This window comes from Eretmochelys imbricata, chromosome 12 (genome assembly GCF_965152235.1).
Source record: "Eretmochelys imbricata isolate rEreImb1 chromosome 12, rEreImb1.hap1, whole genome shotgun sequence".
Lineage (NCBI taxonomy): Eukaryota > Metazoa > Chordata > Testudines > Cheloniidae > Eretmochelys > Eretmochelys imbricata.
The window spans coordinates 38,076,330-38,092,164 of NC_135583.1; the positions used below are offsets into that span (position 1 = coordinate 38,076,330).

General features: G+C 48.5%; 1 protein-coding gene across 1 annotated transcript in view; it reads right to left on the reverse strand.

The window, feature by feature from the left end:
* SLC7A5 (solute carrier family 7 member 5) overlaps positions 1–14,736 on the reverse strand; it is a 61,014-nt gene extending 46,278 nt beyond the window's left edge. Inside the window, exon 1 of the mRNA XM_077831104.1 lies at positions 14,110–14,736. Coding sequence (XP_077687230.1) covers positions 14,110–14,689 — 580 coding nt within the window. The 5' untranslated portion in view covers positions 14,690–14,736. The remainder of the gene's footprint in view (positions 1–14,109) is intronic.
* Between the last annotated feature and the right edge of the window lie 1,099 nt (positions 14,737–15,835).

Genomic DNA, 15,835 nt, shown 5'->3' on the forward strand with positions numbered 1-15,835 from the left:
GAGGTGAAGGACAGGGGTAACTCCAATATAAGATTACTCAAGTGAGGGCTAGCACACAGCAAGGTGGTATAATTTCTTGGTGGAAGGTGTGATAGAGAGATTGGCAGGCCGGGAGGACACCCACCCTCCAGCCCCGTACCCCTCTGTTAGGATGGTAAAGGTACATGTTCCTGACCTTAAGCTGGGGATCTTCAGCATTCCAACCACATCTAGGTCTAGGCCCTTAAGGAGCTATAATAGGGAAACCTGGGCCCTCCCTTTCCTGTGTCCCAGCCCAGGGCCCTGTTGGATCTAGGAGTGCTCAGAGGGGGTAGTGGGTGGAGAAGGCACTACCTGTGGGCCTTATCTGCCCTGTAGACCCCTCAGGCTCAACCATCTGTCTGGCTTCCTGAGAAGGATTCCTCTCTGCTGCAGCCTGTCCTCTACACTTTGCCCGAGCTTCCTACCTCCTTTTAATCCCTCAGTCAGAGCACCCTGGAGGTACCTGGACCCAGTACCGTCTTCTAACCCCTTCCGGCTCAGTATACCCCATCACAGGGAGTCGTAAGAAGAAACGTGAATAAAGAAAGACCCGAGATCTGCAAGCTAGCTTGGGATAGGAAAGTAGAAGACATACCTATGCTGTACCAGGTGACTGGAGGGTAGCTAATGTAATGCTGATTTTTTAAAAAGGCTCCAGAGGTGATCCTGGCAGTTATAGGGGGGTAAGTCTAACTTCAGTGCCAAGCAAACTGGTTGAAACTACAGTAAAGAACAGAATTATCAGACACACAGATGAACACGATACGCTTGGAAGAGTCAACATAGCTTTCGTAAAGGGAAATCATGCCTCACTCATCTATTAGAATTCATTGAGGGTGTCAACTAATACGTGGACAAGGATGATACAATCAGTACTTGGACTTTCAGAAAGCCTTTGCTAAGGTCCCTCACCAAAGACTCTTAAGCAAACTATGCAGTGATGGGATAAGAGGGAAGGTCCTCTCATGGATCAGTAATCGATTAAAAGATAGGGGACAAAGGGTAGGAATGGTCAGTTTTCACAATGGAAAGAGGTAAATAATGCAGTCCCCCAAGGATCTATAGTAGGACTTGTGCTGTCAACATATTCACAAGTGATCTGGAAACAGTGAGGTGGCAAAGTTTGCAGACAATAATTACTCAAGCTCGTTAAGTCCAAAGCTGACTGAAGAATTACAAAACTGGACAACAAAATGTCCAGATGAAATTCAATGTTGGTAAGTGCAAAGCAATGCACGCTGGAAAAAATAATCCAAACTATACATACAACATGATGGGGACCAAATGAGCTGTTACCACGCAAGAAAGATCTTGGCGTTATTGTGGACAGTTCTCTGAAAACATCTGCTCAATGTGCAGCGGCCGTCAAAAAAAGTTAATGTTCGGAACCATTAGGATAGATAATAGAAAATATCATAACGCCACTATATAAATCCATGGTACGCTCACATCTTGAATACTGCATGTAGTTCTGGTCACCTCATCTCAAAAAAGCTGTGTGAGGACTGGAAAAGGTAAGAGACAGGCAACAAAAATAATGAGGGGTGTGGGACAGGTTGGGCACGAGGAGAGATTAAAAAGACTGGGACTGTTCATCTTAGAACAGAGACGATGAAGCAGCAACAGGATGTGTGCAGAAAGTGAGCAGGGAACAGTTATTGACCTCTTCGCATCACACAAGAACCAGGAGTTACCCCAATGAAATTAATAGGCAGCAGGCTTACAACAAACAAAATTAAGTACTTCTTCACACAACACACAGTCAGCTGTGAACTTGTTGCCAGATGATATCGGTTTCCCCTGTGCAGTTCTTGGGTGTCTTGGTGGTGGGGTTGGGGTGTGTGATCGTTGCGAAGCCCTGGAGGGCGGGTGTGTGCGGGGGTCTGGACGCAGGGGGTGGCCGATGCCCTGTTTCCTGGTGGCTGGTGGCCTGGCCCTTCCCCCCAGCGGGGTGGGAGCTGGAGGGTTAGAGAGCAGGGGAGTCGGGTGACCTCCTGGCCCGGGGGGAGATGGGGCCCGGGGGAGGGGGGGCTGGCGGGAGACATGGGGTGGGGGGCGGGCGTGGTTATCTGGCTCCCGGCCCCGCCAGGGTGGACCCAGCTGGGGGGTCCGGTTCTCTGCATCTGCGGGCTCTGTTTTGGACCATGTTCCTGTCATCTGGTGGACCTCTGTTTTGCTGGCTGGCTGAGAGGCACGTCTGGCTGCGGGGCTGGGGTGCAGGACCCTCTGGCTTCCCCAAGACCCTGCCTGAGCTCACACAGCTTCCACCTTCCTGGGTCTGACTTCGGAGCATTTAGCATCCTCTGCCCCTCCCTGCGCTTCCCACAGCGAGTCCGCTCGGGCGAGGCTCCTGGGGGGTCCTGCGCCCCAGCTTCGCGGTCGGGCATGGCTCTCGGCCGGCCAGTGGAGCGGAGATTTGTTGGACGACGGGACCATGGTCTGGAGTGGAGCTTGCGGGTGCGGTGGGCAGGGCCCCTTGGCTGGGTCCATTTTGGGGGGCGGTGAGCCGGACGGCCACGTATGCACTTTGCTCCATGTCTCTCCATCCAGCCCCGAGCTGACTCTCTCCGGCCCCCCCCTCCTCTGGGCTTTGTCCCTTTCCCGGGCGGTCGCCTGGTTCCTTTGTTCTCCGGCCCTTTGACTCTCGCCTTGCGGGGGGCCGGGCCATTGGTTGCCAGGGGGCAGGGTGCTGGCCATTCTCTGTGTCCGGGCCCCTCCATGCGCCTGCCCTCTGGGCTGCTGCGATGGTCGTGCACCCTTGCCCCACCGCCTGGATGCTTGGGAGCTGTGTGGGGGAGCCCCCGCACCGTTCAGAGGAGGCATTGAGAGCAGTCCCACTTCGTCACACAAGTCATGCCTGACTAATCTAATTGCCTTCTATGACAAGATAACTGGCTCTGTGGATGAGGGGAAAGCGGTGGACGTGATATTCCTTGATTTTAGCAAAGCTTTTGGTACGGTCTCCCACAGCATTCTTGCCAGCAAGTTAAAGAAGTATGGGCTGGATGAATGGACTCTAAGGTGGATAGAAAGTTGGCTAGATTGTCGGGCTCAACGGGTAGTGATCAATGGCTCCATGTCTAGTTGGCAGCCGGTATCAAGCAGAGTGCCCCAAGGGTCGGTCCTCAGGCCGGTTTTGTTCAATATCTTCATAAATGATCTGGAGGATGGTGTGGATTGCACCCTCAGCAAGTTCGCAGATGACACTAAACTGGGAGGAGAGGTAGATACGCTGGAGGGTAGGGATACGATACAGAGGGCCCTAGACAAATTAGAGGACTGGGCCAAAAGAAATCTGATGAGGTTCAACAAGGACAAGGGCAGAGTCCTGCACTTACAACGGAAGAATCCCATGCACCGCTACAGACTAGGGACGGAATGGCTCGGCAGCAGTTCTGCAGAAAAGGACCTAAGGGTTACAGTGGATGAGAAGCTGGATATGAGTCAACAGTGTGCCCTTGTTGCCAAGAAGGCCAATGGCATTTTGGGATGTATAAGTAGGGTCATTGCCAGCAGATCGAGGGACGTGATCCTTCCCCTCTATTCGACATTGGTGAGGCCTCATCTGGAGTACTGTGTCCAGTTTTGGGCCCCACACTACAAGAAGCATGTGGATAAATTGGAGAGAGTCCAGCAAAGGGCAACAAAAATTATTAGGTGACTGGAACACATGAGTTATGAGGAGAGGCTGAGGGAACTGGGATTGTTTAGTCTGCAGAAGAGAAGAGTGAGGGGGGATTTGATAGCTGCTTTCAACTACCTGAAAGGGGGTTCCAAAGAGCATGGATCTAGACTCTTCTCAGTGGTAGCAGATGACAGAACAAGGAGTAATAGTCTCAAGTTGCAGTGGGGGAGGTTTAGGTTGGATATTAGGAAAAACTTTTTCACAAGGAGGGTGGTGAAGCACTGGAATGGGTTCCCTAGGGGATGGTGGAATCTCCTTCCTTTGAGGTTTTTAAGGTCAGGCTTGACAAAGCCCTGGCTGGGATGATTTAGTTGGGGATTGGTCCTGCTCTGAGCAGGGGGTTGGACTAGATGACCTCCTAAGGTCCCTTCCAACCCTGATATTCTATGATATCATGAAGGCCAAAAGTATATTAGGTAAGTTCATGCAGAATAGGTCCATCAGTGGCTATTAGCCAAGATGCTCAGGGATGCAACCTCACAGTCTGCTGGTCTCTGAACTCCTGGGTCTCAGAAGCTGGGATTGGAGAGACAAGGTGGGTGATGTAATATCTTTTATTGGACTGACTGGCCTGGATGACGGGCATGGATCACTCAATTTCCCTGTTCTGTTCATTCCCTCTGAAGCACCTGGCACTGGCAACTGTCAGAAGACAGGATTCTGGGCTAGATGGACCATTGGTCTGATCCAATGTGGCCATTCTTATGTAAGAGAGTTGGCAACGATTGTCCTCTTACCCTTCTTTAGGCAGGGAAAATCCGTCTCTGGGGCAGGCAAGCTGGCACCTTTGACCAGAACTCACACAGTTAGGAGAGATAGAGACACCCCACTTTCCCAATCAGGAACAAAGACTCTTGCTTAGTCACAGATGAGAAAGTCTGCCTTCAGCAAAGCTAAATCTTGCATGGGGAGGTAAGAGATGTGATAGGATTGAATCCCTGGAGCTAGCTAAAGAGGACAACGGGAAAAGGGAAAGCATGCTCCCTAATAAATGCTGACTGCTCCTTATGTTGCTGCCCAGACACGAGCACTTTAAATTCACAGAGGGAACCTGGCCAGATTGGAATCACAGGCATGAAGGGCAAACCTAGGGTGAGGTGAAAGTGCCAAATGGAGATGGTTTCATACAGATCATCATTTTTTGTAAACATTGGGAAACCTGCTCTCTAAGTGAAACCCAGGTCCGGTAAACATGGACACTAGTAAGTCCTCACTTGGATTCATTTCCTGGAGAGCAGTCTGTTGCTCTGTGAAGAGTTTTAGTGCGAGGTGAAAAAAGTGTTGTCATTTAATAGATCTATTCTTTCACCTGGTCAGCTCTGTATGCACTACAGCCAGTGGGGCACTGGTGCTTGTTTAAAAAAAAAAATTAAAAAAAAAAATCCCTGTTAAGTGATTCTATCAACGGTGGGCTTCATGCAGTTTAATTTTTCTTACCCCCTCCATTAATTGTAAATAAAAGGAATTTGTTCTGTTTTTACACCCTAGATGGCACTGACATGGCTTCCATGGAAACAGAGTCCCAACAGACTGGTGTTTAAACAGAAATGGATTCCTGGAGATTCAAACAGGGGTAACCTATGGAAATTATTGACAAATCCTGAGTGAACAGTACACTGGAAAGAGCAACTTTCAGATACTTCAGTTCAGAGGTGATGCACTCAAATCAGAAATGGATCACTGGCTGTGCTTTACCATGAAACCTCCTTGTTAAACACTGTGATGTTCAAAAACAGGCCTCTGTCTCTCATCCAATTGCTCCTCCGTCTGTGAATTCACAGGACCAGATTTGTGATGTCATAATCAATGTAATGGCAACAGACATACATCCTAAAACCAGAAAGACTCAAATTTTTGGTTTAGACACAAAACTGAGGTGGAGGAGGAAAGGACAAGGCATTTAAACGAAACAGAAATGCAACTTTTCTTTTAAAAAAAAAGGCAACATGCTGTTTTACTCCAACCAACTGGACATCTTAGTATGTAAACGGACACAGCTCTCACATCAGTGGTACACTTCTACAAGAAGGCAGAGGACCTTTCCAGGCACACTAGCAGCTCGCAAGCAGAACCAAAGGGAACGATGATCAGCAGTTTGTAAATGCAGTTTGTAAATCAATAACGCCTATACGCCCCTCATCCTTCCTGTGCCAAAACTCTTTGGCTTTTTCTAATAATGTATCTACTAGTAAAAATCTGCTCTGTGATTGATTGACTGGTCAGAAACCCAGCTTGCTGTAGACAGTGTAGATTCGTTATGGCGGGCTTAACATGCTCATGAAGAGCCAGCATGAACAGTTTGCTTGGAATGGAAAGCAAAGTGATGCTGTGGTGACTGGAACACACCAGGGCATCACCCTTGCCTTTCCAAAGTGGGAGAATAATCCCACAGCACCAGTCACCGGTAGTTTCTCATGAATCCATACTTCGTTGATAATACGGGTCAGCCTTCCAAGACAGAATCCTCACCATGCTTCATCAACTCAGCAGCTACGCCACGAATACCAGCAGCATGGGCATTCTTGATCTTACAGGCTGCACATCAAACTTCCTCAACTGTAACATCCCCTGAATTACACTGAGGGGCGGTGACTGGACTCTTCACATCCTCCTGGCGCTGCGGATCTGCAGCTCTGATGGGGCAGTTGAGAAGCTCCTGAAAGCATTCTTTCCATCTCTTCAGACATTGGAAAGAGGTCATACCTTCATATTTAAATACACACTACCTAACAGCACTGACAAGAGATGGATCCTAAAACAGAGGACAGAGTAACTCTGACAGCTGCCTTCCAATCTGCATGCTGCAAGTGCTCAGTCACTATTCAAGAATGTATTACACACATGTCCTGTGTAACTGAAAATATCTGCTGATAATTTCTCAGGACACTCACGGATTTCATAATTATGTGAAAAGAAGAAGAAAATATTTCCAGCCTCTTCTGAGCTGGGCAAACCAGCACAGCAAGTGCTCATGCTGCAACAGTCAGCATTTGTGCTGCCGAAGAGAAAAAAAAGTGATCAAGAGTTCTACAGTATATACACAACAAAACTCGCAGAACTGACAATTTGATCTTAGGTGCATTTACAAATGTCCATCGCCATAACATCTAGGAATAGAACAAAAGCAATATAGTATCACAGAAGCATAATATTAGAGTTGATTGATCCTTGTAAAAGGATCACTGCAGTTGCCAACTAGTTTGGCTCATTGGTTAGAGAATCACGTTTCTTTGTTTGTTTTTCCAGTGGGTGGTGGTAGGTGATTAAGAGGTGGCCATCCTTAAAGCGGAGTCTGACCCATAAAGGGTGGGGGAGGGGGGGGAGGGAGGAAATGCCTCCACACTCACATAACTTGAAAAAAGCAGATCCGATTTCAGTTAAAAGATGAATAATTTTTTTGAAAGTTTAAGTGGTAGATAATACAACTTAGCATTGTTAATAGGGTTTTATATGTACAAAGTGCTCTGTTGGGATTAGCTTCCTGATCCTCAACAAATGTCAAGTAGGTGGGTGAAGCATCAGATGTGCCAAAAAAAATTATGTTTCATCTGGCATGCAATTTTCACTATTGCCACGAGGAATTCAAGATAGCTGCTTTGGATGCAGACAAGCATTTTGCAATTTCAGACAAAAATATCACTCGTATGCCTTTTTGATTTGTATCGATGTGTACATTCATGGCACGAGAATTTTTGGACAGGTTTGGAAATTCAGCCAGGTGAAGTTTGGATAGAAGAGGGATGGGAGACAAGAAACAATAACTAGACCAAATGAGAAACTTCAGGATTTCATAAAGTTTTACTCAAACTGAATGCTTCCCTCATTCTGACCCCATTCTTAAAAGCACCAGTTTTATTTCCATAGCTACAAAACCACCTTTATCTTCAAGATTGGGCTACTTCTGATGCATTCTCCAATTTCTCATTTTCAGCAGCAATCTTTGGGAAGGTGGCTGCACTGTAGCATCAAGCAACAAATTCAAGGTTGTGGACTTTATGAAAAATTCCAAACAGGTTTCGGCCTGAGTCATGCTACTTAGCTTGCCTTGCAAAGAGCCAGGAATCAGCTCCCTATGCTAGCTGGCAACAGTGTGCTTCATTACGCTCATTTTGACCACGGGACTCTTGGAATGTCTGAAATCCCCCAGTTAAAGTCGCTGAGAGGGATCCTGGTGGGTTTCTCTGGAAAAGTCATTCCAATTCACAAGAAGTTTAGAAATCAAAACTCTGAAGGACTCTGCGGAAAACACAGAGTATTTAAATGCAATAAAATGTAATGGGATATTTTTGTGGAAACCAAGTCACAAAGGCACCAACAAGTGCAAGCTGTGCTACCTGGGTCCTCCCTCTCTTCCCATTTTTGTACCTAGCCCTGTCTAGTCTCAGCTCTGTTGCTGTCAGGAGCTAATATTACTCTTCAAAGCATCAAGCCACCCTTGCAGGGGCAGGTTAATTCTGAACATCAGTGGTGCAGAATAAACCCACCCAAGACGGACCAGCGGAATATTTATTTTGTGCCTGTCCACTGACTGCAAATACCAAATGAGTTTGCAATCCAGCAGACGGTTATTTGGTCTGCTGTTTACAGTGAAGTTAACGAAGCATCACACTTGCATGATATAAACACACCTGTTCCACAGCAAGTATAGTTTTCAGCTGAAATGCTGCCATTGAATATTCACCTTCTTATAGGCCTGGACCATGACTCAGCATAGCACTTAAAGCTAACAGGGTGTTTAAATCTTTTGCTGAATCAGGGTTTTTAATAGAATGCTCATTCTTAAGCCCATCTGCGAGGATAGCCGCTAGTAATGTCCATACCTCTCATCTACTCCATGTGTCTTCCCACGCAGTGCAGCTCTGCACGGACTGCTGCAAATTCTTCAACTATTAGACTCTTTCCAGAAAAAAGACAGATGAAAAGTAATTGATCATTTAACTCGCAGTGATGTGCTTGCATGAGGGATGCCTGCTGCGTTATTTGCAGGGGGGGGAAAGGGAGTTTGAAAAGTCTACATATCAGATGATGACTGCTACAGTTTTGGCAGCGGCAGAGTTTGTCATTGGATTATTAGCAGGAGATTAACATAGGCAATTAATGAGTGACAAAATAATTTAAAAGCCAAAGAAACAGTCACTGTTTTGACACTCAAGGTCAAGAATAAAACAAAAGTCTGTATAAAAGCAGCAGCAGCAAAAGAGAAGCGGAAAAGAAAATTGTGATTTCAAGTATTTTGTTGAAAATAGTTTAAGTGGAAGTTAAAAGGTTGTTTTACACAACCAGCAATATATAAAGCATATGCAGCAGGCCATATAAACTGGGAATGGAGTTTGTAGAGGACACAAGGGTTCTTCTATTTAGAGCGAAGTTATATGTAAAGTGAGTTATATGTAAAGTGAGTACCTTACACAGGATGTTTAGTGTCTTGATGAGTAACATACCCAACTCCCAATTTAAAACTGTTCCTTGAGTCATCTCCCCTTCAAGCATAGTTTTACCTGCCTCCTTACTCACCACCACTAACATTTGGATTGGGGAGATTCTGGGGGTTCAGAACCAGTATATCAAGGTCCTCCAGCCACAAGTGTGTGAAAGGCCAATTTCACTGCCTGTTGAAAGGCAACCTTTATGAAAAATGAGTTTAAGATCTTTGAAGCCAACGCAGTTCAAGACCAGTGAATAGGCTTCAGCTCCACAGCAAGACATTACCACTTCAGAACAAGCACCTGGATGCCTATCTTACTTCCCAAGACAACCTATTTGTTAACGTCTCCAACATGTATGTCCAAAGACCAAATTTCTCATATCCTAAACTCTTGAAAAAAAAAATCTCACTGCAACACCAAGCTCTCAGTGCAAACATTTAACAAACTGGCTTGTTAGGAAATCACACAGTAGCTCTCACTTGTTAATTCCTCAGACCAAAATTATAAAACCCACCTTCTGTTATACCTACAGGTTTTGGCACCTTGACAGCAACCAAGCAATTCCAGAAATCAAAGGTGTAGAAACTAGCAGGAGAGAAAAGTTCACTACTAGATGCGTTGGATAACAAAGTAATCTTTTAAAGGAAAAAAAAAAGACATATGCAAGGATTTAACCCGAAGTATAAACAGAACAATACCCTAAGGGGAAAAAAAAGCTTAACGAAGAACACATGGAAATGACGCAGATCTGTAAAACTAGCAAGTTCTTTCCCATGGCATTTCGTACTAGATGTACAAGACCAAACTCTGCTCCAGGGAAACCATTAGTTCTAATGACTGTGTAAGAACAGTTCAAACACATTAATATTACCCATCAGAGAAGCAAAGCAGGTTAGAGCAGTGGGTCCCAACAAGGGGTATGCAGAGGTCTTCCAGGGAGTACATCAACTCATCTAGATATTTACAACAGGCTACATAAAAAGCAGTAGTGAAGTCAGTACAACCTAAACTTTCATACAGTGATTTGTTTATACTGCTCTACATACTATACACAAACGTATGTACAATATTTATATTCCAATTGATTTATTTTATAATTATATGGTAAAAATGAGAAAGTCAGCAATTTTTCAGTAACAATGTGCTGTGACACTTGCGTATTTTTATGTCTGATTTTGTACGCAAGTAGTTGTCACGTGAGGTGAAACTTGGAGTATGTAAGACCAGCTATACTGGGTCAGACCAAAGGTCCATCTAGCTCAGGACCCTGTCTTCCAACTGTGGGCAATGCCAGGTGCCCCAGAGGGAATGAACAGAACAAGTAATCATCAGCTGATCCATCCCGTCACCCACTCCCAGCTTCTGGCAAACAGAGGCTAGAGACACCATCCCTGCCCATCCTGGCTAAAAGCCATTGATGGACCTATCCTCCATGAATTTAGCTAGTTCTTTTTTGAACCCTGTTATAGTCATGGCCTTCACAACATCCTCTGGCAAGGGATTCCACAGGTTGACTGTTGTGTGGGAAAAAAATACTTCCTTTTGTTTGTTTTAAACCTGCTGCCTATTCATTTCATTTGGTGACCCCCTAGTTCTTGTGTTATGAGTACGCAAGACAAATCAGACTCCTGAAAGGGATACAGTAATCTGGAAAGGTTGAGAACTACTGGGCTAGAGGATTGGGAGTCAGGTGAGCTTATGTTATCATCCCTGCTCTGTCACTGAACACAGGTTGCAGCTTTGGGCATGTCACTCCTTGCGTCTGTTTCCCAATCTGTAAAATGGGGATCGTTACCTTAGATCACAGGGTGCTGGGAGATCTAATTAATGTACAGGGCTTTGAAGATGAGAAATGTTAAGCAGTATTACTACCCGAGTCGGGCTTCTGATTTTAGATTTTAAACAACACACACGACGACACACCCTCCCCCCCCGATTAAAAAAAAAAGATCCCCACAAAATCCGTGTTTACCCAATAAACACCAGAAAAACACTGGTCATGGCTAGTAGTATCTAAGGGCTAGTCTACACTGAGCTGTAAGGTGGACTATGGGGGTGTGATTTCTAAATCAAGATCAGATGTTTTTCTAAAAGATCTGCTCTAGAAATTATTTTGGGAAAGCTCTATGATCTGTGCTACACAGGAGGTCAGATGAGAGACCACAGTGGTCCCTTCTGGCTCTGGAATCTATGAATCGAAAGCACGCCAACGTGTTGCCCATTAATTAGCCATGCAGACTCCGCTGGTGTGCGTTAAACTTTCCCTAGTGCACTTTAACATGGTACTATTTGGCACGCTATGGAACATTACAAAGAGATTACTCATTACAGCAGGGGTCTCAAACATGCGGCCCTCGGGGTTATTTCCTGCAGCCCGCCAAGCTCGCCCTCCCCCCGCTCCCCGCAGCGTGCCATGTCCCCACTCCTCTGCCTACCTCCAGGCACTTAGTGCTTTCCAGGAAGGGGAGAGGAGTAGGGAGCCTTGTGCTCAGGGGAGGAGGCAGAGAAGAGGTGGCGCAGGGATTTGGAGAAGGGGTTGGAATAGGGGCAGGGAGGGGGCCGAGTTGGGGTGGGGACTTTGGGGAAGGGGTTGGAAGGGGGCAGGAAAGGGGTGGAGTGGAGTGGGAGTGGGGCCGGGGGCAGAGGGTGTCAGTGATGCAGCCCTCGGGCCAATGTACTAGTCCTCATGTGGCCCTCCTGGCGATTCGCGTTTGAGATCCCTGGATTACAGTATATATAAAGAGAAAGCCTCGAAAAAACCTCAGCTTTTGGGACAGCTATATAAAAATCAAAAATTGCTAAAAATAACCCCCCAAAAATGAAATGATAAACTCCCAAAAAACAAACCCTGTACACGTTCAGCACTCAACTCTCAGCCCTGCACTGCAGTGATTCAGCACAAGTAATCAAGGAATCTGTATTTACGTTACTCTAAAGCTTGTCATTTTGTGGCAAGCAAATAATTTGAACACAACATATACACACTCTCGGTGGTATGTATCATTTGCAGCATAAAACATATTGCATATTGACATCAAGGCCACCAGTGCAAAAGATGCCTGATGCAAGTTTGAGGAAATCAACAGAACTGTTGTCTGAGGTGGACACCTCAAGGAGGTGACACTTTACCTATATTGCCCATGACGTACGTACTTCAATCTAGTTTATTACAAAATTAGACAGGGGAGGCATGTGGCCATGGCTTCCACTAACCTTGACACTCTTAACAATTTAGCCACCAGCTGAGACACATCAAACGTTGTTCAGACAACGTGAAAAACTGATATGCGCAATCTACAGTCTGGCTTGCCAGCCAAGCCAGTTTTGCAAGGTGCTTGTGAAGCAACAAGGCAGCTTGCGCATAATGAATTCATAGAGACTGTCCCCTCCCATAATGCCCAACTGCTGCACCTTTCAATGGCCAGCGATCCTCAAATGGTACAGGAGTCTAGAAGAAACATGGGCCATTTAGAAACCCCAAATAACTAGAATCCTCTCCAAAACCCTTTAAAAAAAAAAAAAAAAAAACACACACAGGTAACCCAATTGTAAAGTCAGTCACTCTCCTTCGTTTGTAAAGTGCTTTGAGAACTAGAGACGAAAAGCACCATATAAGAACTAGTTTCAGAGTAACAGCCGTGTTAGTCTGTATTTACAAAAAGAAAAGGAGTACTTGTGGCACCTTAGAGACTAACAAATTTATCTGAGCATAAGCTTTCGCGAGCTACAGCTCACTTCACTGGATGCGCGAAAGCTTAAGCTCAAATAAATTTATTAGTCTAAGGTGCCACAAGTACTCCTTTTCTTTCTGCATATAAGAACTAGGTACTATTATTAGACCTAAAAAACCCACATGCAAGAAAAACCTACTCCAAAATAAACCCCAAAATTCCTCTTACTATTAGGAGAGGATCTAGAAGTGAACTAGAGGGTCAAACTCAGATCAAGTGGCAATGGAACGAAGGAGGAAAATGGCCCTAAGTTCAGAGGTATGGAAGTCAGGTTAACATCCCATTTAATGGAGCAAAGATTAGTGTTCCTAGATTTTGGCAAAGCTGCAGACTTCAAGATAGCGGAGGAGGGAAGGAAATGGTCTAGATTTCAGCAGTAGGGCAAACTTTAGGCTTTTAATGTGCATAGCACTGGCCCTAGATTTAGCAGGGCAATGTTAGATATCACCCTTACCACGATGTGCCTTGTCTACCTGAGGAAAAAGCATCCTGTGACAGCGTCAGGTGCAGCTGAGGGAGGTCTACTGGGAGCCAAGGAGGAGTTTAACCACTCTTTCAGAAATAGTGCTGAAAACAGTTTGCTCTTGGCTACATCTGCCACAAAACCACTTTCAGCACCAGTTCAGCTGCACCCAACTGACAGCCCTCCTGGCACAGAGTATCTCAGTGCTTAAATCACTCTATTGCCCAGGGCATACAAGTGCCTTGCCATAATGAATGGATTTTATCCTCACAACGCTCCTAGATGAGACCAAGAACTTCTCACCCCTAGGCACAAACGGGATGTGCACTGCACCTGTTACATGCTGCACTCCAAGGCCATTTCTGGAAGTCATTTCAGAAAGGGGGATGCCAAGGGGTCTGTGTGGTGGCTTTTTCCGTTTAAGCATCTTGATTAGAGCCTGCTGCTCAAACCAGACCGGGGGTTGGTGTCTCTCCACAAAACAGAGAACACAGGGCAGGTGGCCAGGGTGCCAAAAGAGAAGACAGCACAAGTGAGCGCTGGGATGAATTTGTCCCCCAGCGAGCAATGAGATGCAAGAGAAGACCCAGTTAAGCGTAGTGAAGCCACACGGGCGAGTAACAGAGCTCGGGGCAACAGACCGGGAGCTAGCCAGAGAGAGGAGCCAGATGGGCCCACAGAATACAAGGGCAGCTGGCGGTCGGGGGCAGCTTCGGGGCGGCTCTAGAGGGGGCATCTGCAGCCAGAGGCGACCGAGCGGGCCGGAGCGCTGCGGATACTCACGGATGCAGAGACAGGCCACCAGCTTGGCCCCTTGGTCAGGCACCGGGCAGCTGGGGAAGAGGGGCTTGAGCAGGTAGGTGGCGAAGACCAGGGCCACGATGTACTGGGAGGAAGGCCGGATGATGAGCAGCTCGATCCAGAGCTTGAGGAAGGCGGGCAGGGAGCCGTACACCTCCAGCATGTAGGCGTAGTCTCCCCCGGACTTGGAGATGGTGGTGCCCAGCTCGGCGTAGCACAGGGCGCCCACGATGGAGAAGAGCCCGCAGACGGCCCACACCACCAGCGACAGCCCCGGCGAGCCGGCCTCCTTCAGCACCCCGGTGGGGGTGACGAAGATGCCCGAGCCGATGATGGTGCCGACGATGATAGCCACGCCGTTGAGCAGGGTGATGGAGCGCTGCAGCGCCACGCCGTCCCCGCCGCCCGGGGGGCCCAGCTCCCCGCCCGGGCCCCGCGCCCCGGGGCAGCCGTTCTCATGGGCCCCGCCGCCCAGCGCCGGCATCTTCTCCAGCGCCTGCCGCTCCTCCTCCTGCGCCGAGGCGGCCGAGCCCCGCTTCTTCACCCCGCCGCTGCGCGACATGGCCGAGGCCGCTGCGCGCCGGCTGCCGGGGCCCCCCGGGGCGGCGCGCCGGAGGGATGCTGGGGTCCCCGGGCGAGGCGGGGAGGGCGCCGGGGCCCGGCTGGCGGATCAGCCGCCGGACTCGGGGCGGCGGCGGCGGCGACGGGCTGGCGGGGAGCGCGCTACCGCGTGGGGCGGACCCGCGGCCGGGGCCGATGCAGGAGGCCGGGGCTGGGGCTGGGGCGGCCGGGGAGACGAGGCCGGGCCGCGCTGCGACCCGCGGCTGCTGGTACCCGGGACTGGCCGCCCCGCGCGCCGCCAGCACCGTTTTGTCCGGTCCCGAGGCGCCGGGAGGCGGACGCAAGAGCTGGGCTCGCACGCGGCGGGGAGGAGAGAAGGGCCGGGGGGCGGGGCTGGGGCGGGGGCGGCGTGGACCGCGGGAGCACGTGCGTTTTCCGCCCGGCGGAGCACCGCGCCCGCCCGGCACGGCGCGGGGGGGGGGCTGTAGCTTTACTCACCGGGCCCACTCGGGCCCCGGTCCTACTAGCTTATTTGGCCCCATCGCTAGCCTCTGAGCAACTCACAGCCTTTACCAGGTTTCTCCTCACCACCTCCCTCTCTTATCCCTGTTTTACAGGCGGGGAACAGAGCGCCTTAGGGTACCCACAGCCTGGATGGACAGACTTGCCTCTGGGGGGCTTCTGCGAGCACTCTGGAAAGAGTGGGGCTTTGAAGGTGTAGCTTGGGTTGGAGCTCAGGCTTCAAAGCAAAGGAGGGGGCGGGCTTCAGAACTCAAAAGCCAGCCTCGGCCCCTCAAGGAGCTGTCTACACAGCTCTTTTGAGAGTGCTAGCACAAGGTTCACGGCTGCAGGCTGTGTAGACCTACCCTCAGAGAGGATAAGTAGCTTGTCCAAGGTCACGCAAGACGCCTGTGGCAGAGCACAGAATTGAACCTTGGTTTCCCAGTACCCTAACCACTGGAAGATCCCTCTGCTCATGAGTGTTGTTACACACATGCTTAAGTTTCAGAGTAGCAGCCCTGTTAGTCTGTATTCACAAAAAGAACAGGAGGACTTGTGGCACCTTAGAGACTAACCAATTTATGTGAGCATGAGCTTTCGTGAGCTACAGCTCACTTCATCGGATGCATTGGTTAGTCTCTAAGGT